Source organism: Callithrix jacchus, chromosome 2 (genome assembly GCF_049354715.1).
Source record: "Callithrix jacchus isolate 240 chromosome 2, calJac240_pri, whole genome shotgun sequence".
Taxonomy (NCBI): domain Eukaryota; kingdom Metazoa; phylum Chordata; class Mammalia; order Primates; family Cebidae; genus Callithrix; species Callithrix jacchus.
Window position 1 is genome coordinate 2,164,135 of NC_133503.1, and position 24,421 is coordinate 2,188,555.

Here is a 24,421-nt window from a genome sequence, read left to right on the forward strand (position 1 = left end):
AAATTGTTAAATAATTTTTATTTGTTATATATTTTTATTTGTTAATAGCCATATAATTGTGAACCCCAAATATCTGAGACAGGTCTCCGTTAATTTAGAAAGTTTATTTTGAGGCCAGGCGCTGTGGCTCACTCCTATAATCTCAGCACTTTGGGAGGCGCGAGGCCGGTGCATCACCTAGGTCAAGAGTTCGAGACCAGCCTGGCCAACATGGTGAAACACCATCTTTACTAAAAATACAAAAGTTAGCCAGCTACTCTGGAGACTGAGGCAAGAGAATCGCTTCTACCCCGGAAACGGAGGTTGCAATCGTGCCACTGCACTCCAACCTGTGAACTAGCTAGACTCTGTCTCAAAAAAAAAAAGTTTATTTTGCCAAGGTTGAGGACCCAGGTTCATGACACAGCCTCAGAAAATTCTGAGGGCATGTGTCCAAGGTGGTCAGAGCACAGCTTGGTTTTATACATTTTAGGGAGACAGAGACATCAATCAAGCTACGTAAGATGAACATTTATTTGTTCGGTCAGGAAAGGCGGGAAAACCGGAAGTGAGGTTGGGCCTTCTAGGTCCTAAGCAGATAAAAGAAAAATGGTTGCATTCTTCTGAGTTCTTGATTCGCCCAGTATCTGATTTCTGACGCCATCAGATTTGCAATCATCTCATCAGCAGAGGGGTGACCTTGAATAGAATGGAAGGCAGGTTTGCCCTAAATAGTTCCCAGCTTGACTTTTCCCTACAGCTTAGTGATTTGGGGGCTCCCCAATTAATTTTTTCACACAATATATTTATTAATATAAATGCATATGACCTTATACACAAGGTTAAATGCAAATACCCTCTTGAGTAGAGGTGGCTCCGGTCAGGGAGAAAGCCCGGCCTGAAAAGGCTGCTGGTTAGCTTTCACGCTATCTTCATTCAAAGCATCTGAGCACGTCTTCTGTCACTCAGGGCCTGAGGGGGGGCGGGTCCTTAAACTTTATCCAATTAGAGATGCTGGGCTGGGACGTCATCCAATCATGTACGCTGGGCTGGGAGCCGTCCAATCAGGCACGCAGCTGGAGCGGACAGGCTGGCTTCCGGGTTTGGCGGGGCCTTTGTCTCAGGCTTCAGCCCAACTTCCAGGTCTCCCGTTCGCTGCTCTGCGTCCTCCGCTCCTGGAGGCCCGGCCTCCGCGGCCCCGTTGCCCGCAGGTTCTGGGAGATCCACAGCTAAGACGCCGGGACCCCCTGGAAGCCCAGAAATGGTGAGAGTGCCGGGTCCGACATCCCGAGAGACGGGGAGGGCCCGGTTGGAACCGGTGGGAAGTGGCTGTGGCGGGACTCGGGCCTCCCCGGAGTGGGCTCCACAATCCGCGCTGCCCGAGTTCTCCTTGGCGCGGCCCGGCCCTCGGTCCCCTTCAGCCATAAGATGGCGGCCGGGCTGACAGCCGGACCCCGGGCGTCCCGTCTCCTCCCTGGGCAGCGACTGTGCCCCGGCCTGGAGCCCTCTCCGGGCAGCTCCGCACCCGCAGGGCCGCATCTCTCCCCGAGCGTGCGGGGACCACGGGAGGGTCGTCGGGGGAGAATCCTGACGCGGGGTGCGGGGTTCCTGAATGGGAAGAGCTTTGGTCCGTGGGGTTCCCAGTCCCTGCTTTTTTCTATTAAAAATGCATGGAAGTCACCGCGAATATGTTAATCAAACATTGAAAAATCATAAAGCACCCAGCTATGATTTGTAGTTCGTGGTCCATGGGAGGAGCTTTAAGGAAAGAATTTTTTAAGGTGTGTGATGAAGAAAATCAAACTCAATAATTGGTTAGTTACCGTTATGTAGACGTTCCAAAATGCCAGCATCCTCGACCTACTTCACGCTCTTTTAGTGTACATTTTAGATAGCGTATTTTAATTAAGCATTTTTTAGACAAAGCATTGGATAAGTCTTTAGAAAAATTGTCTTCTGTTTTAAAATAATTCCTGGGAGAAGAAAGCAAAGAATTATCTATCCCCAGACATTGAATTGTAAAAAATCTCCATGCCTCTTTAAAAAAATCTTCCCTAGGCATAGAGATCTTAACAACATGTTTTTGGGTCAAGGTTTCCCTTTGCAGACTTTATGGGGTGATGTTTCTTCAGTGTTTTACTGGTTTTGAGTTTTAGAACTGTCTGAGGATAAACCAAGAGACCAACAATAGCTATGTCTGCTAGAATGTTTAGTGAATATCAGCTCCTGGGTTTTTTTCTCCCATTGGACAGTCGCAGATATGGAGTGTAGCTTCTCAAAAGAGCAGGTGGATGTCGTGGGGCTGAGAGGCATATCCTGTTGCACTTTGTTTTTTTTTTTTTGCCCGGGCTGGAGTGCAGTGGCGGGATCTGGGCTCACTGCAACCTTCGCCTCCTAGGTTCAAGCGTTCTCTTGTCTCAGCTTCTTGAGTAGCTGGGATCACAAGCACAGGGCAACACGCCTGACTAATTTTTGTATTTTTTGTAGAGACAGGGTTTCACAGTGTCGGCCAGGCTGGCCTTGAACTCCTGGCCTCAAGTGATCTGCCCACTTCGGCCTCTCAAAGTGCTGACATTACAGGCGTGAGCCACCCAGCGCTGGCCACACTTTTTTTAAGAAGCTAACCCCTTCTGACATTAAGATTGTCTTCACCCAACCCAGCTTTCATTTCTTGGAGACAGATTGCTGGTCAGCCAATCAGATGCTGGTATCAAGGGGAAAACACAGAAATCATTTCTTCCCCCTCTATTCGCTAAGATTTGTGAAAGAAAAAAATTGTTTACTACATGATTTTTAATAAAAATTACAAAATAATACGTTTATTGTCTAAAAGGGATTTATACTTTTACTTTTCTTGTTGAGGTATAAAATGTAAACACCTTAAAATGTCTTTCCTTTATATGAACACTGTGTTTGAGTAATTTTGCTGGTCTTTTTAAACACTTAAGTTTCAAAAACCAAGTGAGTACCTCTGACATAGAAATTTAAGCTTCAGCCTGGTGACTCCAAGCTAAGGCTAATATGGAACTCGTAAAAGGGGGTTATTAAAGCTCAGTTAGTTCTTTCTGGGGATCCTCCTCTGCAGATGTCCCAGCCTTCTCACCCCAGCCATGGAAGAAGCCTTTATACTGAGAGAAGCTACAGAGCCCTGGAAAGCTGGGGACCACAGGCAGATGCAGTTAAGGTTAAGATGGAAAGAGATTGGGAGGGTCTCACTGAAGATGAAGTTGTTATTGTTTTAAGGTAGTTTCTAGACTTTATAAAATAAAGTTAAATTTATGTAAGAAAAAGTTTGAATTCCAAAAGAGTATTGCAACAGGCAAAGTACCAACTATAAGATCTTTAAGGACTGCAAAGTTAAGGCAGGCAAGATTTGGAAGAAGGTGAGAGGGGATGGCAAATAGAAGGTGGGAAAATTAGATTTTATATCAGAGAATGTTTTACTCTGAAGTCAGCGTGTTCTTAGCTGGGACATAAAATGGTGCATGTTGGCTCAAACTGAGGGTAGCACAGAGTTCTGAGCCGGTAGGAAAAAGATACACTTAAGTAAAGTTTGATTAAGAAGTATTTTCTCTTAATTACTGAGACCAATTCAGTAATTGTTTTTTTGTTTTGTTTTGTTTTGTTTTTAAAGACAAAAGGAAATATGGAGTCTGTTCGGTTATGTGATGGGTAAGAAAATAGAGCACCATCTAAGTCATAATGGGAGGGTGTTCTTTCCATTACCTGTTTCTGGAGAACACAAAGGATAGAGAATTTTATTAATCACAGCTATTTACCAGGATTATCTATGTAATTCATCTTTCCCCACCTCTTTTCTTTGTCCTATACATTTATTCCATTTGAGTTTTCTTGGGTTGTGTCTTTTATAATAAATTGGTAAACATAACTCCAGCAATGGCTGAATTCTGTGAGTAGCTCTATCAAATTATTGAACTTGAGGAAGGTTATGAGAATCCCCAATTTTTTTTTGTTTGTTTTGTTTTGATTTTTTTTGAGACAGAGTCTCACTCTGTTGCCAGGCTGGAGTGCAGTGGTAGTGTCTCAGCTCACTGCAACTCTGCCTCCTGCGTTCAAGTGATTCTCCTGCCTCTGCCTCCTGAGTAGCTGGAACTACAGGCATGCGCCATCACACCCAGCTAATTTTTGTTTTTTTGGTAGAGACGGAGTTTCACGATGTTGGCCAGGATGGTCTCCATCTCTTGAACTCTTGATCCGCCTGCCTTGGCCTCCCAAAGTGCTGGAATTACAGGCGTGAGCCACTGAGCCTGGCCAGTAGGAGTCCCAAATTTTTAAACAGTAGCCCCAAAGCATTGATGGTCCCATGGAATTTGTAACTGGCATCTGCAATGAGGCAGTGTTGTGGGACTGAGCCCTCAATCAGGGTCTGTGGTGACTCTGGGTGGTTTTAGAATTCAAATGTGAGACAGTTAGTTGGTGTTAGAGAATTGCTTGGTGTTCTGCATTGTCTACAGATTTGGGGCCAGAGGAAAGCTATCACAGAGGCCTGGCCTGGAATGGAACCCTGGGCGTCTGGGAATGGGAGGCTCTGCTCTGCGGTACACAGGCTGTCACACTGCCCATTGTCCTGTGATTCTGGGTCTCCTTCCATGGTAAGAGAGGACTGAAAACTTAGAGGAAGTAAGCTGTGACAGCGGATCCCTTTTATCCACAGTTGGCACTGCAGGATTCCTGCCCACTCACAGACATATCTACTAGACATTGATGTGTCCACACCCCTGCCAGGATAGGCACTGCCCTCAGGAATTTCACCACAGCATTTCATCCTACTATTTTCTGCCAAAAATCCACGAAAGTGTCTAAACATCTCCTGCCATATCCCCACCTTCTAATGCTGAATCTGTAGCAGCAGCCTGCTTCCTCCACCAATTGAGCGTTCTGTACCACCTGTTCATAATCTCATCTGCCTGCATGGACACAAATCAGAGTACAGCCCCACCTGGGCCACTATCTGTAGCACAAACAAGTCCTTCCACCTACATTGCACTATTCTCCACTCATGGATTGTTTTCCTTTTAACTTTTATGTTTGGTTTGTGGTACACTTGCAGATTTGTTACATAGGTAAAATTGTGTCATGAGGCTTTGGTGTGTAGATTTGTCACTGAGGTAGTAAGCATAGTACCAAATAGGTACTTTTTCTGATCCTTTTTGTCCTTTTTTTTTTTTTCCTCTTTGTCCTTTTACCCTTCACACTCAACTAGGCCTCCAAGCCTGTTCTCTGCTTTGTGTCTATGTGTTTTGTTTTGTTTTGCTTTGTTTTCGAGATGGAGTCTTGGCACTGTCATCCAGGCTGGAGCACAGTAGCATGATCTCAGCTCACTGCAACCTCCCCCTCCTGGTTCAAGTGATTCTTCTGCCTCAGCCTTCCGAGTAGCTGGAATTATAGGCACCTACCCCCATGCCCAGCTCATTTTTTGTATTTTTAGTAGAGATAGGGTTTCACCATGTTGGCCAGGCTGGTCTCGAACTCCTGACCTAGTGACTCGCCTGCCTCCGCCTTCCAAAGTGCTGGGATTGCAGGCATGAGCCACCATGCCAAGCCTTTTTTTTTTTTTTTTTTTTTCAAATGGAGTCTTGCTCTGTCACTCAGGCTACAGTGCAGTGGCGTGATCTCACTGCAGCCTCTGCCTGCCAGGTTCAAGTGATTGTCCTGCCTTAGCTTCCTGAATAGCTGGGATTACAGGCACTCACCACCACACTTTGCTAATTTATTTATTTATTTATTTATATTTTTTATTTTTTAGACAGAGTTTCGCTCTTGTTACCCAGGCTGGAGTGCAATGGCGCAATCTCGGCTCACCACAACCTCCGCCTCCTGGGTTTAAGCAATTCTCCTGCCTCAGCCTCCCGAGCAGCTGGGTCTACAGGCATGTGCCACCATGCCCAGCTAATTTTTATATTTTTAGTAGAGACAGAGTTTCACCGTGTTGACCAGGATGGTCTTGATCTCTTGACCTCGTGATCCACCCGCCTCGGCCTCCCAAAGTGCTGGGATTACAGGCTTGAGCCACCGCGCCTGGCCCTAATTTATTTATTTTTAAAAATAGCAACAGGGTTTCACCATGTTAACCAGGCTGATCTCAAACTCCTGACCTCAACTGATCTGCCTGACTGTGCCTCCTAGAGTGCTGTGTGTTATTATTTAGCACTTACTTATAAATGAGAATATGTATTTGGTTTTTCATTTCTGCATTAGTTTGCTAAAGATGATGGTCTCCAGCTCCAGCCATGTTGCTGCAGAGGACATAATCTTGTTCTTTTTTTAGGGCCACACAGTATTTCATGATGTTTATACATCATATTGTGTTTTTATTTAAAATACTTCTTTTATTTTGGAGCCAGGATATCATTCTATTGCTCGGGCTGGAGTATAGTGGTGTGATCTTGGCTGACTGCAGCCCCAACATCCTGGGCTTAAGCAGTCCTCCTACCTCAGCCCCCAAAGTAGCTGGAACTATAGGCGTTTGCCACCACACTTAGCTAATTTTTCTTTTTGTAGTTTTTGTAGATGCAGAGTTTTGCTATGATGTCCCAGACTAGTTTCAAACTCCTGAGCTCAGACGATCCAACTGCCTTGGCTTCCTGATGTGCTGGGTTTACGGGTGTGAGCCATTGCACCTGACCATATGTTTTCTTTTCTTTTTTCTTTTTCTTTCCTTTTTTTTTTGTGTGTGTGAGACAGTCTTGCTCTGTTGCCCAGACTGGAGTGCAGTGGCACAATGTGGGCTCACTGCTGCCTCTGCCTTCCAGGTTGGAGCGATTCTCCTGCCTCAGCCTCCCAAGCAGCTGGTATTACCGGCATGCACCACCATGCCTAGCTAAATTTTTTGTGTGTTTTTTAGTAGTGACAGGGTTTTACCATGTTGGCCAGGCCGGTCTCAAACTCCTGATCTCAAATGATCTGCCCTCCTCGGCCTCCCAAAGTGCTAGGATTATAGTTTTCTTTATCCAGTCTACTATTTTGTTTCTGTCGTTGTTGTTGTTGTTGTTGTTGTTGTTTGGAGACAGAGTCTTGCTCTGTTGCGCAGGCTGGAGTGCAGTGGCACAATCTCAGCTCACTGCAACCTCCACTTCCCGGGTTCAAGCAATTATTCTGCCTCAGCCGCCTGAGTAACTGGGAGTACAGGTGTGTACCACCATGCCAGGCTAATTTTTTTTGTATTTTTAGTAGAGGTGGGGTTTCACCATGTTGGCCAGGCTGGTCTCGAACTCCTGACCTCAGGTGATCCACTCTCCTTGGCCTCCCAAAGTGCTGGGATTACAGGCATGAGCCACTATGCCTGGCCTCCAGTCTACTATTGATAGACATTTAGGTTGATTCCATGTCTTTCTTTACTCACAAGTACTCATGTGAATAGTGCTGCAATGAATATGCATATGCGTGTCTTTATAATAGAATAATTTATGGGTTTTTTGGCATAGAGGGTATTTTGGGGGGCATTCATGTTGCTGAATCAAATGGTAATTTTGTTTTTAGTTCTCTGAGAAATTGTTCCACTGCTTTTGACAATGGTTGAACTACTTTTTACCCCCATTAACAGTGTATAAGTTTTTTTTTTTTTTTTTGAGATGAGTTTTGCTCTGTCACCTGGGCTGGAGTACAATGGCATGCTCTCATCTCACTGCAACCTTCACCTCCCGGGTTCAAGCGATTCTGCTGCCACAACTTCCCGACTAGCTGAGATTACAGGTAACTGCCACCATACCCAGCTAAGTTTTTGTATTTTTAGTAGAGACAGGGTTTCACCATGTTGGCCAGGCTGGTCTTAAACTCCTGACCTCAGGAGACCTGAGCACTCGGTCTCCCAAAGTGCTGGGATTACAGACATGAGCCACCACACCCAGCCATAAGTATTCCTTTTTTTTTTCTTTTCAGCCTTGCAAGCGTCTTTTTTTTTTTTTTTTTTTAACTTTTTAGTAATAGCCATTCTGACTAGTGTGAGATTGTATCTCATTGTGATTTTTCTTTATATTTCTCTAATTATTAAGAATGAGCACTTTTTAATATGCTTGTTAGCCACATATATGTCTTCTCTTGAATATCTGTTCGTGCTTTTGCCCTGCTTAATGAGGTTTTTTTGTAAACTTGCTTAAGTTCTATATCGATTTTGGATATTAGACATTTGGCAGAAGCATAATTTGCAAATATTTTCTGTTATTCTGTAGATTGTCTTTTTACTCTGTTGACAGTTTCCTTTGCTGTGAAAAAGCTCTTTAGTTTAATTAGGTCCCATTTGTCCATTTTTGCTTTTGTTGCCATTGCTTTTGGTATCTTCATCATGCAATCTTTAATAGTCCTGTGTCTAGAATGGTATTTCCTAGATTATCTTCCACGTTTTTTGTGTAATTTTGAGTGTCACATTTAAGTCTTTAATTTATCTTGAGTTGATTTTTGTATATAGTGTAAGGGAAAGGTCCAGTTTCAGTCTTCTACCACAGTGCTATCTAGTTATTCCAGCACCATTTATTAAAGAGGGAATTCTTCCTACATTCCTCTTGTCAACTTTGTAGAAGATCACATTGTTGTAGGTGTGTGGCATAATTTCTGGGGTCTCTATCGTATTGCATTGGTTTATGAGCCTGTTTTTTTGTACCAGTACCATGCTGCTTTGGTAACTGTAGTCCAGTAGTATAGTTTGAAGTCAGGTAATGTAATGCCTCCAGCTTTATTCTTTTTGCTTAGGATTGCCTTGACTCTTCAAGACTTTTTTTGTTTGTTTCATATTAATTTTAAAATAATTTTATTTATTTTTTTCAGTTAAGAATCTTTTTGGTAATTTGATAAAATAGCATTAAATCTGTAAATTTCTGTGGGCAGTATGGCCATTTTAATGATACTGATCTTTTCTATCCATGAGCATTCACTGATCTTCCATTTGTGTCATCTTAGGCTTCTTTAAGCAGTGTTTTATAATTCTTGTAATATAGATCTTTCACTTCCCTGGTTAGCTGTATTCCTAGATTTGTGATTTTTTTGTGGGAATTGTGAATGGGACTGGTTTTCATTTGGCTTGGACGTTTTTGATATACCAGGGATGCTACTGATTTTTATACATTTATTTTGTATCCTGAAACTTTCCTGAAGTTGTCATTTTAAAGTGCTTTTCTATAGAAAATATAGGGTTTTCTAGGTATAGAATCATGTCATCTGGAAATAGGGGTAGTTGAACTTCCTCTCTTCCTGTTTGGATGCATTTTTTGTTTGTTTGTTTTTTGCCTGACTGCTCTGGCCAGGACTTAAAATTCTATGTTAAATCGGAGTGGTGAGAGAAGGCATCCTTGTCTTTTGCCAGTTTTCAAGGAGAAATTCTCCTAGCTTGTGTCCATTCAGTATGTTGACTGCGGGTTTGTTGTAGATAATTCATTACTTTGAGGAATGTACCTTTAATGCCTAGTTTGTTGAAAGTTTTTTACATGAATTATGCTAAATTTTATCAAAAGCTTTTTCTGCCTCTATTGATAATCTTGTGGGTTTTGTGTTTAGTTTTGTTTTATGTGGTGAATAACATTTATTGATTTGTGTATGTTGAACCAACTTTGCATTTTAAAATAAAGCCTACTTGATTATAGTGAACTAGCTTTTTTTTTTTTGAGACGGAGTTTCGCTCTTGTTACCCAGGCTGGAGTGCAATGGCGCGATCTCGGCTCATGGCAACCTCCGCCTCCTGGGTTCAGGCAATTCTCCTGCCTCAGCCTCCTGAGTGGCTGGGATTACAGGCACGCGCCACCATGCCCAGCTAAGTTTTTGTATTTTTAGTGGAGACGGGGTTTCACCATGTTGACCAGGATGGCCTCAATCTCTTGACCTCGTGATCCACCCGCCTCGGCCTCCCAAAGTGCTGGGATTACAGGCTTGAGCCACCGCACCCGGCCTGAACTAGCTTTTTGTTGTGCTACTGAATTTGGTTTTCCAGTATTTTTTGAGAATCTTTTCATCAATATTCATTGAGGATATTAGCCTGTATGAAGTTTTCTATTTTTTATTATCTCTGACAGGTTTTGTTATCTGAGTAATACTGTTCTTATATAATGAGTTGGGGAGGAGTTTCATCTCAATTTTTTTGGAAGAGTTTTTGTAGGAATGGTATCAGCTCTTTTTGTACATCTGGTAGATTTAGCAGTGAATCTGTCTTGTTCAGGACTTTTTTTTGTTTGGTAGGCTATTTATTACTAATTCAGTTTTGGAGCTTGTTATTGGTCTATTCAGGGATTCAATTCCTTTTTTGTTCAGTCTTGCGAGGAGATATTTTGTCTATAAATTTTCATTTTTTCTAGAGTTTCTAGTTTGTTTTCATAGAAGTGTTCATGGTAGATTTCAAGTTATTTGTCTTTTTATAGGTTCATTGGTAATGTCCATTTTGTCATTTCTAATTGTATTTTTGTGAATCTTCCTTCTTCATTAATCTAGCTACTGGTTTATTTTATTACGTTTTTCAAAGATTTAACTTCTGAATTTCTTTTTTTTTAATTTTTATTTTTAGTAGAGACAGGGTTTCACCATGTTGGCCAGACTGGTCTTGAACTCCTGACCTCAAGTGATCCACCTGGCTTGTCCTCCCTAAGCGCTGGGGTTACAGGTTTGAGCCACCACGCCCGGTCTCTGAACTTCTTAATATTTTAGATAGTTTTTTTATGTCTAAATCTCCTTAAGTTCACATCTGATTTCAGTTATTTCTTGTCTTCTGATAGTTTAAGGGTTGATTTGCTCTTGCTTCTCTCATTCTTTTTTTTTTGAGACAGAGTTTTGCTCTTGTTGCCCAGCCTGGAGTGCATTGGCACAATCTTGGCTCATTGCAACCTCCACCTCCTCGATCCAAGTGATTCTACAGCCTTGGCCTCCGGAGTAGCTGGGATTATAGGCATATGCCACCATGCCTGGCTAATTTTTGTATTTTTAGTAGAGATGGGGTTTCACCATGTTGGCCAGGCTGGTCTTGAACTTGTCACCTCAGGTGATCTGCCCACCTTGGCCTCCCAAAGTGCTGCAATTACAGATGTGAGCCACCACGCCCAGCCTCATTCTTTCATTTATGATATTAGGTTATTAAATTGAGATCCTTCTAACTTCTTGATGTGAGCATTTGATGGCATAAATTTCCCTCTTAATACTGCCTCAGCTATGTTGTAGGGATTCTGGTATGTTCTTACTTGCTTTTGTTCTCATTTGTTTTAAGAAACTTCTTGATTCCTGTCTCAATTCTATTATTTACCCAAATGTCATTCAACTGCAGGTTTAAGTTTCATGTAATTGTATGGCCCACTGCAACCTCTGCCTTGCGAGTTCAAGCGATTTTTCTGCCTTAGCCTCCTGAGTAGCTGGGATCACAGGTGTCTGCCACCATACTCAGCTAATTTGTATAATTTTAGTAGAGCTGACATGGTTTTACCATGTGGGCCAAGTTGGTCTTGAATTGACCTGACTCAGCCTCCCAAAGTGTTGGGATTACTGGCGTGAGCCACCATGCCTGGCCGTTTATGTTGTTTTTAGAAGGAGAGTTTTGTAGATTTCTATTAGGATTATTTGATCAAGGATCGAATTTAGGTCCTAATATCTTGTTAATCTGCTGCCTCAATAATCTGTCTAATAGTGTCTGTGGGGTAGTGTCTGTGGGGTGTTGTTGTCTCCCACTATTACTGTGTCAGAATCGAAATCTGTCATGCACCACTATACCCTGCTAATTTTTGTATTTTTTTTAGTAGAGACGAGGTTTGGCCATGTTGGTCAGGCTGGTCTTGAACTCCTGTATTTTTCTGTGTGTCTCAGCACATCCTACAGATTTGTCCTAGTTCAGTTGATGTTAATGATTCACTTGGTTAAATAACTCTCTGACACATTTTTTTCTTCCTATAGAATTAATTATTTTTCTCTTCATTATTAAGTATCTCTATGCAGCTGATGTGCATAAACCATCACATTTAATCTGGAAATTGCCCTTCTTTCTTAGGTTTCTTTTGCATATATTTGTCTTTGGAAAATAAAGGTTCTCATCTTTGTTTATAGGTCAGAAAAGCTGGGAAAAACACAGGCTCTTCCACTTACTGGATGTTTCACAAAATATTCTCCTTGAGCCGAAAACATTGTCATTACTGGTGAGCTTGTTAAAAGTTCAGAAACTCAGACTTATTACAGATCTTCTGGAAAAAAAATCCGCAAAACAAGATCTCCAGTTTATTATTGTACACATTAAAATTTTAAAGCTGGCTTGTAACACATTTCTTTTCTATCTGAAAAATACACACCACTCATTTTGTATGATGTAAATATAGCACTCACAAATGTACATGTTTGTAGTTATGTCTTTAACTTTATACTTTATTATCTAGAAAAGTATCATATGTAAACTGCTATTGTGGATGTTATGCCACTGTCTTTTCTCAGAATTAGAGAATACATTTGAGAATATTCGTTTTGAAAATTATTTTATTGGATAATTTTAGTCACTCCTACAAGTAAAAAAAAGAAAAGTTCTCTTTACTTTCCCATTTCACCTTGAGTCAAATTAAAAATTCTGTCCAGGGCAAGTTGGTAAATATGTTTGTGTGGTGTGTGTGTGTGTGTGTTTTTTTCAGGGACCACTGACATTTAGGGATGTGGCCATAGAATTCTCTCTGGAGGAGTGGCAATGCCTGGACACTGCACAGCAGAATTTATATAGGCATGTGATGTTAGAGAACTACAGAAACCTGGTCTTCCTGGGTGAGGATAACTTCAATACATAATTTACAATATACCCTAAAGGTTTCATTTATCTTTTCTGTAGAATGGTTTTTGGAAATTTATGCTTTGCATAAATAAGTGTTAGATCCCTGTTTTCAAGAAAATCCTGGGGATTTGTTCATTTAGAAATGAATTTTTCTGTCCAGGCGCAATGACTTGAGACCAGACTGACCAACTGGTGACACCCATGTCTACTAAAAATACAAGAATTAGCCGGGTGTGGTCTCACATGCCTGTAATCCCAGCTACTCAGGAGGCTGAGGCAGGAGAATGGCTTGAACCTGGGAGGTGGAGGTTGCAGTGAGATGAGATCGTGCCATTGCACTCCAGCCTGGACAACAGAGCAAGACTCCATCTCAAAAAAGGAAAAGAAATGAATTTCTTCAAGATATTTCATCTTGACCTGAACTTTCCACATTTCTGAGCTAATCTGTATCCTTCACTCTAGATTAGTGGTAATTCCAAAAATTTAGTGGCATAAAATATTGTTGCCCACACCTTAAAATCTAATTGCCACCACCAATTTTTGATTCAGTAGTACTGAGTAGTGAAATTAAGAACATTTCAAATTTAAAATATTTTCTAAATATTTAGAAATATATTATATCAATTAAATATTTTGGGATTAATTTACTAGAATATTTTATTACATCCTCTTTACTGAGCACATTACTAGGTTGGTAATTAGAGAATATGAGCAAGATTCATGTTACTCATTTTTAATAAAACAGGTATTGCTGTCTCTAAGCCAGACTTGATCACTTGTCTGGAGCAAGGAAAAGAGCCCTGGAATATGAAGAGACATGCGATGGTAGCCAAACCCCCAGGTAGGTGAGATAGTGAATACAACAGATGACACAGATGACAGGTCTAAAGGTCAACTAAGGGTCAAGGAGAAAGCCAATTCTTAAAATGTGATTTGGGTTTTTTTTCCTTTGCTCTCATATAGGGGCATCTTCTGTCTTACGCTTTTATTTATTTTTTCCCTTTAGACAGAGTCTCTCTCTGTCACCCAGGCTGGAGTTTAATGGTGACATCTCGACTTGCTGCAACCTGCATCTTCCAGGTTCAAGCAGTTCTCCTGCCTCAGCCTCCTGAGTAGCTGGGATTACAGGCAGGCGCCACCACACCCAGCTAATTTTTGTCTTTTCAGTAGAGACAGGGTTTCACAATGTTGGTCAGGTTGGTCTCAAACTCCTGACCTAGTGATCTGCCCACTTCAGCCTCCCAAAGTGCTAGGATTACAGGCATGAGCCACCACGCCCAGCCTCTGTTTTATGCTTTTACATTCTCTAAAGATTCTACTTTCTATTCAGTGATCTTTCTTCAAGTCTATGATAAGAGCTGACTAAAGTCCTCTTTATGGCATGTAAGAGACTGCACACTCTGACTCTTTTTCCATTGTTTTGGGGGACACACAGATATCTGCATAAGTTTGAGAAACTCTGTTAAACTGTTTTTCAAGTTCTCTTTTTGCATCACATCTGAAATATGTGAGAGTAGTGGTTTCTATTACTTTGGGGTTTTTTTGTTCGTTTTTCTATACATTCAATCATGTTTTTATTACTATAGTCTTGAAATATAGTTTGAAGTTATAACGTGTGATGTCCTACTTTGTTCTTGTTCCTCAAGATTGGTTTGGCTATTCAAAGTTTATTGTGATTACATGTAAATTTTAGGGTCGTATTTTCCACTACTGTGAAAAAAATACCATTGCAATTTTGATAGGGAGTTTATTCAATCTGTAGATCACTTTGGTTAATACAGCACTTTAACAACATTTATTCTTTGAATCCATATACATAAAATATTTTTAAGTTTATTAGTGTCTTCTCTAATTTTTTTCACTGATACATCTTTTATTGGAAAGATTTTTTTAGGCTGGGTGTGGCTGTTCATGCCTGTAATCTCAGCATGTTTAGAGGCTGAGGTGGGCAGATCACTTGAGGTCAAGAGTTCGAGACCAGCCTTGCCAACATGGCGAAACACTGTCTCTACTAAATACACAAAAAATAAGCCTAGTGTGGTGATGTGTACCTGTAATCCCAGCTACTTGGGATTCTGAGGCAGGACAATCACCCCAGAGGTGGAGGTTGCAATGAGCTGAGATCACCCCGCTGCACTCCAGCCTGAGCAACAGAGAAAAACTGTCTCAAAAAAAAATTTTTTTTTGGCTGGGTGTGGTGGTTCACGCCTATAATCCCAGAACTTTGGGAGGCCGAGGCGGGTGGATCACGAGGTCAAGAGATCGAGACCATCCTGGTCAACAAGGTGAAACCCCATGTCTACTAAAAATACAAAAATTAGCTGGGCATGGTGGCGCGTGTCTGTAATCCCAGCTACTCGGGAGGGTGAGGCAGGAGAATTGCTTGAACCCAGAAGGCAGAGGTTGCGATGAGCAGAGATCACGCCATTGCACTCCAGCCTGGGTAACAAGAGCAAAATTCCGTCTCAAAAAAAAATTTTTACCTGCTTAAATTTCTTTTCAGAAATTTATGATTTAATACTATTGTAAATAAGATTGTTTTCTTTCTCTATTTTGTCAGGTTTTTTTAAGTGTATGAAACTATAACATATACTTGTATGTTGATTTTAAATTTTGCTAATTGATTGAATGTATTTATTAAACAGGTTTTCATGTACTAGTTGTGTTTTTTTTATTTTGTTTTGTTTTGTTTCTGTTGTTGTTGTTGTTTTGACATAGAGTCTCACTCTGTTGCCAGGCTGGAGTGCAGTGGTGCTACCTCGGCTTACTACAACCTCCAACTCCCTGGTTCGAGCGATTCTCCTGCCTCAGCCTCCCAAGTAGCTGGGTTTACAGTCACATGCCATCATGCCCAGATAATTTTTGTAGGTTTGGTAGAGACAGGGTTTCACCATGTAGGCCAGGATGGAATCTCTTGACCTCATGATCCACCCACCTCAGCCTGCCAAAGTGCTGGGACTACAGGCATGAGTCACCCTACCTGACTAGTTGTGGTTTTTAAAAGATAAGATCATATGATCTACTACAGCAACTTTTTACTTATTTGTCCTCAATTTTAATGGCTGGCTGGCTTCCTTCCTTCCTTCCTTCCACTAATTGTTCTAATACATAGTCCATTGCTAGTTAAAATAGAAGCAGTTGACAATGGCACAATATAGTTTTGCATTGGTGTCTATAGATTTGAAGAAACAAACACCTCTTCAAGTTTTTATAACCTGGTTTCGGGAGGTAAAGATCTTTTTATGTTGCACACCCAGGGTGATGGGATGCTCCCTGGGTTTGTAGTGGAGAGGGAGGGGTGTAGTGCTCACAAAGATGCTGGGTCTGCACCAGGGTCCACCTTTAGTTGGCTTGTTAGAAGAAGCTTGGGTAGTTGTAATTCCCATTGTATTTCTGGACAGACTGAATCTTTCAGGACTTTGCTTTGCAGGCAGACACCAGGACAGGTTTTCGTAGTTTGGTCTGCATATGATGGGCCTTATATCAGCATGTGGGTGAGTCTGGCTTTCACTGAGTACCAGACACAATTTTCCCAGGTCACTGTGTGGGTTTCTATGTAGGCAGAACTGGCCATGAACTGTAGCTCAGGGAGCTGGAACTGAGTCATTGAACTGCTTCAGGGACCACAGTAAAGCCAAGGTCTCAGGCCTCCTACATGGCTATAAATGAGTATCTTCCTCCAGGCCTCTGAACATGCAGGACCTCTCCCAGACTATAGCTGGGAGAAGTTTCAGGTGGTTACAGAGTAGTTTCAGAATTCTCAGTGAGACCGAGTTAGGTGGGCCATTTCCTGGTGTGCCACTCAAGAACAGGGGTCCTATAGTGTGCCACCTGAACAAGGGTCTGCTTTCTGAAGAGAACACTTCTCAATCTTGGTCTTCAGCAGAGTTTCATAACTCCCTCCCTTGATCTCAAAGATTCTTTAAAGGCACCTATTTTGGAGGTGGGGTGTTGCTGCGTAATCCAGGATGGTCTTAAAATTCCTGCCTCAAGCAATTCTCCAACCTGAATGTACCATGTAGCTGTCATTATGGTGTGAGCCATGATGCCCGATTCTCTCAGAGGCATTTTTGTCAGGGATGGCTGACAAATTTTCTTGTTCTGAGGGGATAAGCAAATAGGGCACCTTTTATTTTTACATCTTACGGATGTCACTCTCCCTGTATCGTTTTACTTTCTATTTGCTAGTTCAAATTTTTCTGTAATTTTATTTTATATTTTTCTTTGAGATGAAATTTTTTGCTCTTGTGTCCCAGGCTGGAGTGCAATGGCATGATCTCAGCTCACTGCAGCCGCTTCCTGGGTTTAAGTGATTCTCCTTCCTCAGCCTCCCAAATAGCTGCAATTACAGGCATGCGCCACCACACCCAGCTAATTTTGTATACTTAGAAGAGATGAGGTTTCACCATGTTGGTCAGGCTGATCTCAAACTCTTCACCTCAGGTGATCCACCTGCCTCTGCCTCTCAAAGTGCTGTGATTATAGGTGTAAGCCACCACACCTGGTCTTATCTGTAATTATAGATTCAGACATTTAAGACAATATGCTAGAGTTTTCAGGAGATGCCTGAAGTAAATTATGTAATTAGTATGCACTCCATATTTACTAAAATAGTAAATTATAAATTTAGGTTTGCTGCAGGTAAAAAGAAATTGCAGAATTTTCACACTTTTTTCAGCCTGTATCTAAATAATAACATAATTTATTCCCAAATGTTTATTTTACATATCAGAGGCTCTAACCATATTCTACAATATATATATATATATATATATATATATATTTCCCCCCTTTATTTAGCAATGTAAGGCTATTCTTTTCTTCCAACATTGGATTACAGCAGTTTCGTTTTATGTAAGAATAGCATATATTTAAAACATAAAAATGAACTCGTTTGTTTTAAATTCTCATTAGAATTTTCTATTGCAGTTATCTAGACAGATTGCCTTTCTTTTTGTTGTTTTTGAGACAGTCTTGCTCAGTTGCCCATGCTGGAGTGCAGTGGCGCAATCTCGGCTCACTGCAACCGCCACCTCCCAGGATTAAGTGCAATTCTCCTGCCTCAGCCTCCTGAGTAACTGGGATTACAGGCATGTGCCACCACACCCAGCTAATTTTTGCATTTTTAGTAGAGACGGGGTTTCACCATGTTGGTGAGGCTGGTCTCGAACTCTTGACCTCATCATCTACCCACCTTGGCCTCTCAAAGTGTTGGGATTACAGGCGTGAGCCACCGTACCTGGCTTACAAATTCTATTTAATGGTACATCAGTGTTGCACACCAGATTTTATGGATAAACTTTTTTTTATTGTTTTGACATTCCATATTAGTGTTATTTTATTGTAGGTTTCTTAACATCAGTTTATTGTGTTTGTCGGTTCTACTTCCATATTATTTCAGGCATTTGCAATTCTGTTTGTATACTTTAAGACATTGTGAGGTTTAATTAAGAGATAGTCGTATGTCTGTCACAATCAGATAGATATGTAATCTGTGTGTTATTGTCTATAAATATGACCTCAATTTTGGTTATGTTTATGGCTTATTTCCTATATATTCTTTCTTGGCTGATTTTCAATGGTTTTATCAAAGTGAGTAGTCATGGAAGTAGTCTTTTCACCATGTGTATAGCAATGAATATATATTTTCTTTGTGTAAGAGTAACACTTTTGTTACTTGAAGGTAATTTTTGGAAAGATTTGTAATTGTGTTTGTTTGTTTTTGCTTTTCTTCTTGTAAAAACACATAACATAAAATTCGCCATCTTAAATCTATTTAAGTATACATTTCAGGGCCAAGCATGGTGGGGGCTCACATCTGTAATTACAGGATTTTGAAAGGTCAAGACAGACAGATCACTTGAGCCCAAATGTTTGAGACCTCCATGGGCAGCATATGAAGACACCCTCTCTACAAATAATTTTTAATAATAGCCAGGCATGGTGGTGTGCACCTGTGGTCCCAGCAACTTGAGAGATTAATATGGGAGGATAACTTGAGCCTTAGAGTTTGAGGTTGAATTGAGCCAATATTATGTACTCCACCTTAGATGACAGAGGGAGACCCTGTTTCAAAAAAAAAAACTCTGTGCATTTCAGACATGTATATTCACATTGTTGCGCTAAAAACTTCCAGAAATTTTACATTTGTAAAACTGGAACTCAATACCCATTGAGTAACAACTGTTCATTTTACCCTCTATTTAGTCCTTGACAAAACCCTTCCACTTTGTGTTTTTATGAGTGTGACTACTTAAGATATCTCATTGAAGTGGAATTATATAGTATCCATCATTTTGTCACTAGCTTATTTCAGGCAGCATAATATTCTCAAAGCTTATTTTAAAATGTGACAAGATTTTTTTTTAAGGCTGAATAATATTCCATTATATGTTACAATTTTTGATGTCTTCAAGGAACATCTGGGTTGCTTCAGCCTTCTGGGTTTTGCAAAAAGTGGCACAATAAACATGAATGTTCAAATATGTCTTTCAGGTCCTGTGCTGCATATTTTAGATACAGGTTTATAAACGGGACTGTTGTATTTAATGATTTTTTCCTTTTTAATTATTTGAGGAACATTTGTAACATTTTACAATAATGGCTGCATTTGATTTTTTCAGCAACAGTCAACATGGGTTTTATTTTCCAATAAAAATGATAACAAATTTGGTATTTTTAAAAATGTGTAGTGGTCATTCTGATGGATGTGAGATGATTTTTTTGTGATTTTTATGCATTTCTCTACAAATTAGTCATTTTGTGTGTCTTTTCAAATGTTTTTTCCCATTTGTGTTTGTTTTTGTTTTGAAATGGAGTCTGTGGTTCAGGCTGAAGTGCAGTGGCATGATCTCAGCTCATTGCAACCTCCAGCCTTCCTGAGTTCAAGTGATTCTCCTGCCTCAGCCTTCCGAGTAGCTGGAATTACAGGTGCATACCACCACACCTGGCTAAATTTTGTATTTTTAGTAGAGACGAGGTTTTACCATATTAGCCAGGCTGGTCTCGAGCTATTGACCTTAAATAATCCTCCCCCCTTGGACTCCCAAAGTGCTGGGATTACAAGTATGAGTCACCGTGCCTGGCCTGTGTATCTTCTTTGATGAAAATTTCATTCAGTTATTTGTCCATTTCTAAATCAAGTTATTCAACTTTATTTTTCCTTTTGAAGAATTGTTTATATATTCTGAATATTAACTCCCATCACATGTGATTTGCAAATGTTTTCACCCATTTAGTAAGAGGCATTGTCGCATTCTTCAGTGTTTTATTTGATGTGCAAACATTTTGAAATATAGCATAAATGTATTTATTCTTTACTTTGTGGCTTATACATTTAATGTCATGTCTAAGAAAATGGTGCCAGGACCAATGCCACGCCTTTCCTCTATATTTTTTTCTAAGAGTTGTGTTTTATGGTTTGATTTTTCTTTGTTTTTTATTTCTAAGTATCTGTTTTTTTCTTTCTCAGATGGAGTCTTGCTTTGTTGCCCTGGTTGAAGTGCAGTGGCATGAGCTCGGCTCACTGCAACCTCCCCCTCCTGGGTTCAAGCAATTCTCCTGCCTCAGCCTCCTGAGTAGCTAGGATTACAGGCATGCGTGACCATGCCCAGCTAATTTTTGTATGTTTAGTAGAAGACAGGGTTTCACCATGTTGGCCAGGCTGGTCTCGAACTCCTGACTTCATGATCCTCCTGCCTTGGCCTCCTAAAGTGCTGGGATTACAGGCTTGAGCACTGCGCCTGGCCAATTTTCTAAATATCTTATTTAAAATATTTTTTACATATGGTTCAAGGAAATAATCCAACTTTATCAGTGATACCCAGTTTTCAACATTATTTTTTGAAAAGAACATCTTTTTTCTATTGTGCTCACGAGAACTTTGTGGAAGATCATTTGATCATATACAGAAGGGTTCATTTCTGAGTTCTCTGTTCTGTTCTTTCATCTGTTTATCTGTTTTTGTGTCAGTACCATGCTGTTTTTGTTGTATCTTTTAGTATGTTTTGAAATCAGAAAGTATAATGCCTGTTTGTTCTTTCTCATGGGTGTTTGACTATAGTTCATAATCAAAATTAACAATATTTCTGTAAAATCTGTGCTATTGGGATTTTTGTAGAAATTATATTGAATTTGTATGTCCAGGCTGGAGTGTAGTGCTTTGAGTTCAACTCACTGCAACCTCTGCCTCTCAGGCTCAAGCGATTCTCCTGCCTCAGCCTCCCAATTACAGGTCCACACCACCATGCCTGGTGATTTTTGTATTCTTTTAGTAGAGACTGGGTTTCACCATGTTGGCCAGGCTGTTCTCAAACTCCTGACCTCAGATGATTCACCCACCTCGACCTCCTAAAGTGCTAGGGATTACAGATGTGAGCCACTGTGCCCAGCTGACATTTTAAAAAAAATTTAATGTTTGACCCCTGAGCAGAAATATGTTGAAGAATGTGTTTGATTTTCATATATTTTAAGATTTGCCGGTTTTGCTTTTGGTTTTAATTCTAGTTTCATTCATTTTTGGTCAGAAAAGATACAGTGTATAATTTTGGTCCTCTCAGTACTTGTTGTTGTTGTTTTGAGACAGGACCTTAATCTGTCACCCCGGCTGGAGTGTGGTCGCATGGTTTTCACTGGCTGCAGCCTTGGCCTTCTTGGCTCAAGCGATCCTGTTACCTCAGAGTTTTCAGTAGTTGGGACTACAGACATGCACTACGATGGCTGGTTAATTTTTTGTATTATTTGTAGGGACAGGGTCTCACTAGGTTGCTCCCGGTTGGTCTCAAACTTTTGGCCCCACATGAGCCTTTTACCTTGGTCTACCAAAGTTTTGGGATTACAGGCATGAGCCACTGCACCCAGCTGGTATCCTTAAATTTAATGAGTTGATATGTGTCCTAACAGATAAACCAGGTGTAAATAAAAATATTGGGTAATCTCTTGCTTTTGACTGGAAAGTTTTCTATGTGTCTGTTAAGCCTAGTTGATCTATAATATGGTTTGAATGTCCATGTTCTCCAAACCGCATGCCGCAATGTAATTCTCATTGTTCAGTGTGGGAACTGACGGGAGGTGTTTGTGTCATGGGAGAGCTCCTCATGAATGGCTTGGCACCACCCTGTTGGTAACCAAAAAGCTTACACTTTATTAATTCAAATGATTAATTAAATTCACTTATTAATTAATTCACTGATTAATTAAAAGAACCTGGCTCCTTCACCTCACACTTGTCCTGTCTTTTACCAAGTGATATGTCCAGTTACTCTTTGCCTTTCATTGTAATTGTAAGCTTCCTGAGACCCTCACCAGAAGCAGGTGCTGGCACACACTTCTTGTACAGTCTGCCAAAGTGTGGGCCAAATAAACCTTTTTTACTTTATAAATTATCCCCTCAGGTATTCCTTTATATGCAAAATAATTATACAGTCTATAATGTCTAAGTTTTCTTTTTCTTTCTTTTTTTCCTTTTTTTTTTTTTTTCAGTGGTGTCATGTTCTGTCACCCAGGCTGGAGTGCAATGACATGATCTCAGATTGCTGTACCCTCTCTGCTCCCAGGTTCAAGCGATTCTCCTGCCTCAGCCTCCTGAGTAGTTAAGATTACCTGCACCCACCACTATGCCCAACTCATTTTTGTATTTTTAGTAGAAACAGAGTTTTGCCATGTTGGTCAGGCTGGTCTCAAATTCTTGACCTCAGGTGATCCACCTGCCTTGGCCTCCCAAAGTGATGAGATTATTTATGGGCATGAGCTATCATGCCTGGTGTTCAGTGTTTTGTTTTTTTTTTCTTACTCATTTATTTGTATTTTCTATTATTGAAAATGGGGTCTTGATGTCTACAATTATTATGTTGCTGTGTATTTCCTGCTTTACATTTGTCAGTAATTTATATATATTGGAGCCCTGATGATATATATACCTATGCAGAGAGACAGACAGATAGATATAATAGTTCAGGATTCCTAGAAAATTGACCTATTTACCACTGTATAATATCAGTCTTTGTCCTATGCTAAAACCTCCCCCTACCCTGCCCCAGACGAAGTCTTATTCTCTTGCCCAGGCTGGAGTGCAGTGGCATTATCTTGGCTCACTGCAGCCTTTGCCTCCCAGGTTCAAGTGATTATTCCACCTCAACCTCCTGAGTAGCTGTGATTACAGGCACCTGCCATCATGCCTGGTTAATATTTGTACTTTTGTAGAGATGGGGTTTAACCATGTTGGCCAGGCTGGTCTCAAACTCCTGACCTCAGGTGATCTGCCCACCTCGGCCTCCCAAAGTGCTGGGATTATAGGCGTTAAGCCACTGCGCCTGGCTGCTAATACTTGACTTAAAGCATATTGTGATAATATGATTATGACTGCCTCACCCAATTGTGGTTACTATTTTTATGGAATATGGATTTTTTTTCTGTTACTTTCAGCCTATTTGACTCAGTGCTAAAATGAGTCTGTTGTAGGCAGCGTATTTTATGCTTTTTTCTTAAGCCACTCTGGCGTTCTATTTATTTTGCTTTTTATAATTATTTTGTGTATTTATTTTCGAGACAGGGTCTCATTCTGTCAATCACACCGGTTTGCAGTAGTGTGATCATGGCTCACTTCAGCCTCAACCTTCCAAACTCAGAAAACTATCATTTTCGTCTATGATTTCAGTTGGTTCTGTCATTTCAACCCACCATTACAAGTATGGACCATCACACCCAGTTAGTTTGTTTTTGTTTTTCCTGAGATGGAGTCTTGCTCTGTCACCCAGGCTGGAGTGATGTGGCTTCACTGCAACCTCTGCCTCCCAGGTTCAAGTGATTCTCCTGTCTCAGCCTCCCGAGTAGCTGGGATTACAGGCATGTGCCACTGCGCCTGGCTAATTTTTATATTTTTAGTAGAGATGGGATTTCAATGTGTTGGCCAGGCTGCCTGTTGAACTCCTGACCTCAAGTGATCCACCTGCTCGACCTCCCAAAGTGCTGGGATTACAGGTGTGAGCCACTGCGCCTATTATTTCTTTGTATTATTTGTAGAGACAGGGCTTTGCCATGTTACCCAGGCTTGTCTCAAACTCCTGGGATCAAGTGATAAGTCCATGTTGGCCTCCCAAAGTCCTGCGATTACATTTTTTTAATCAAGTAGTTTAATTAATTTGTAAAAATTACTTAAATGAAGTTACTATTACTTTTTATTGTTACTGTTTTATATGTTTCTTTTTTTTTATTGCATTTTAGGTTTTGGGGTACATGTGAAGAACATGCAAGATTGTTGCATAGGTACACACGTGGCAGTGTGGTTTGCTGCCTTCCTCCCCATCACCTATATCTGGCATTTCTCCCCATGCTATCTCTCCCCAACTCCCCACCCCCCACTGTCCCTCCCCTATTTCCCCACAACAGACCCCAGTGTGTGATGCTCTCCTCCCTGTGTCCATGTGTTCTCATTGTTCAACACCTACCTATGAGAGAGAACATGTGGTGTTTGATTTTCTGGTGTTGTGTCAGTTTGCTGAGAATGATGGTTTCCAGGTTCATCCATGTCCCTACAAAGGACACAAACTCAGCGTTTTTTATGGCTGCATAGTATTCCATGGTGTATATGTGCCACATTTTCCCTGTAAATACGTTTTCCTCATTTCCTGCTCTACTACCCTAATTTTTGTTTTAATTTTTTAGTGACATGCTTTAATTTTCTTACTATGTTTTGCATACTTTCTATAAATATCTTTG

The 24,421-nt window shown here is 40.7% G+C and overlaps 2 protein-coding genes across 8 annotated transcripts in view; one reads left to right on the top strand and one right to left on the bottom strand.

The window, feature by feature from the left end:
* Positions 1 to 489: 489 nt before the first annotated feature.
* On the bottom strand, positions 490 to 2,732 carry LOC118149127 (uncharacterized). The gene is made up of 2 exons (XM_035279224.3): positions 836 to 2,732; positions 490 to 678 (listed from the first exon to the last, which is right to left on the bottom strand). Exon 1 carries the CDS (start codon positions 1,516 to 1,518, stop codon positions 1,015 to 1,017), a length of 504 nt encoding a protein of 167 aa, XP_035135115.1. The 5' UTR covers positions 1,519 to 2,732; the 3' UTR covers positions 490 to 678; positions 836 to 1,014.
* LOC100414223 (uncharacterized) overlaps positions 1,097 to 24,421 on the top strand; it is a 35,799-nt gene continuing 12,474 nt past the window's right edge. Inside the window, exons 1-6 of one of the 7 annotated variants that reach the window (XM_035279055.3) lie at positions 1,097 to 1,243; positions 4,455 to 4,592; positions 7,572 to 7,692; positions 12,004 to 12,092; positions 12,573 to 12,699; positions 13,452 to 13,547. In XM_035279055.3, the coding sequence (XP_035134946.3) occupies positions 1,241 to 1,243; positions 4,455 to 4,592; positions 7,572 to 7,692; positions 12,004 to 12,092; positions 12,573 to 12,699; positions 13,452 to 13,547 (574 nt within the window). In that variant the 5' untranslated portion in view covers positions 1,097 to 1,240. The remainder of the gene's footprint in view (positions 1,244 to 4,454; positions 4,593 to 7,571; positions 7,693 to 12,003; positions 12,093 to 12,572; positions 12,700 to 13,451; positions 13,548 to 24,421) is intronic. The other 6 variants (XM_054247186.2, XM_054247189.2, XM_054247198.2 and 3 more) reach the window with 6 other exon arrangements.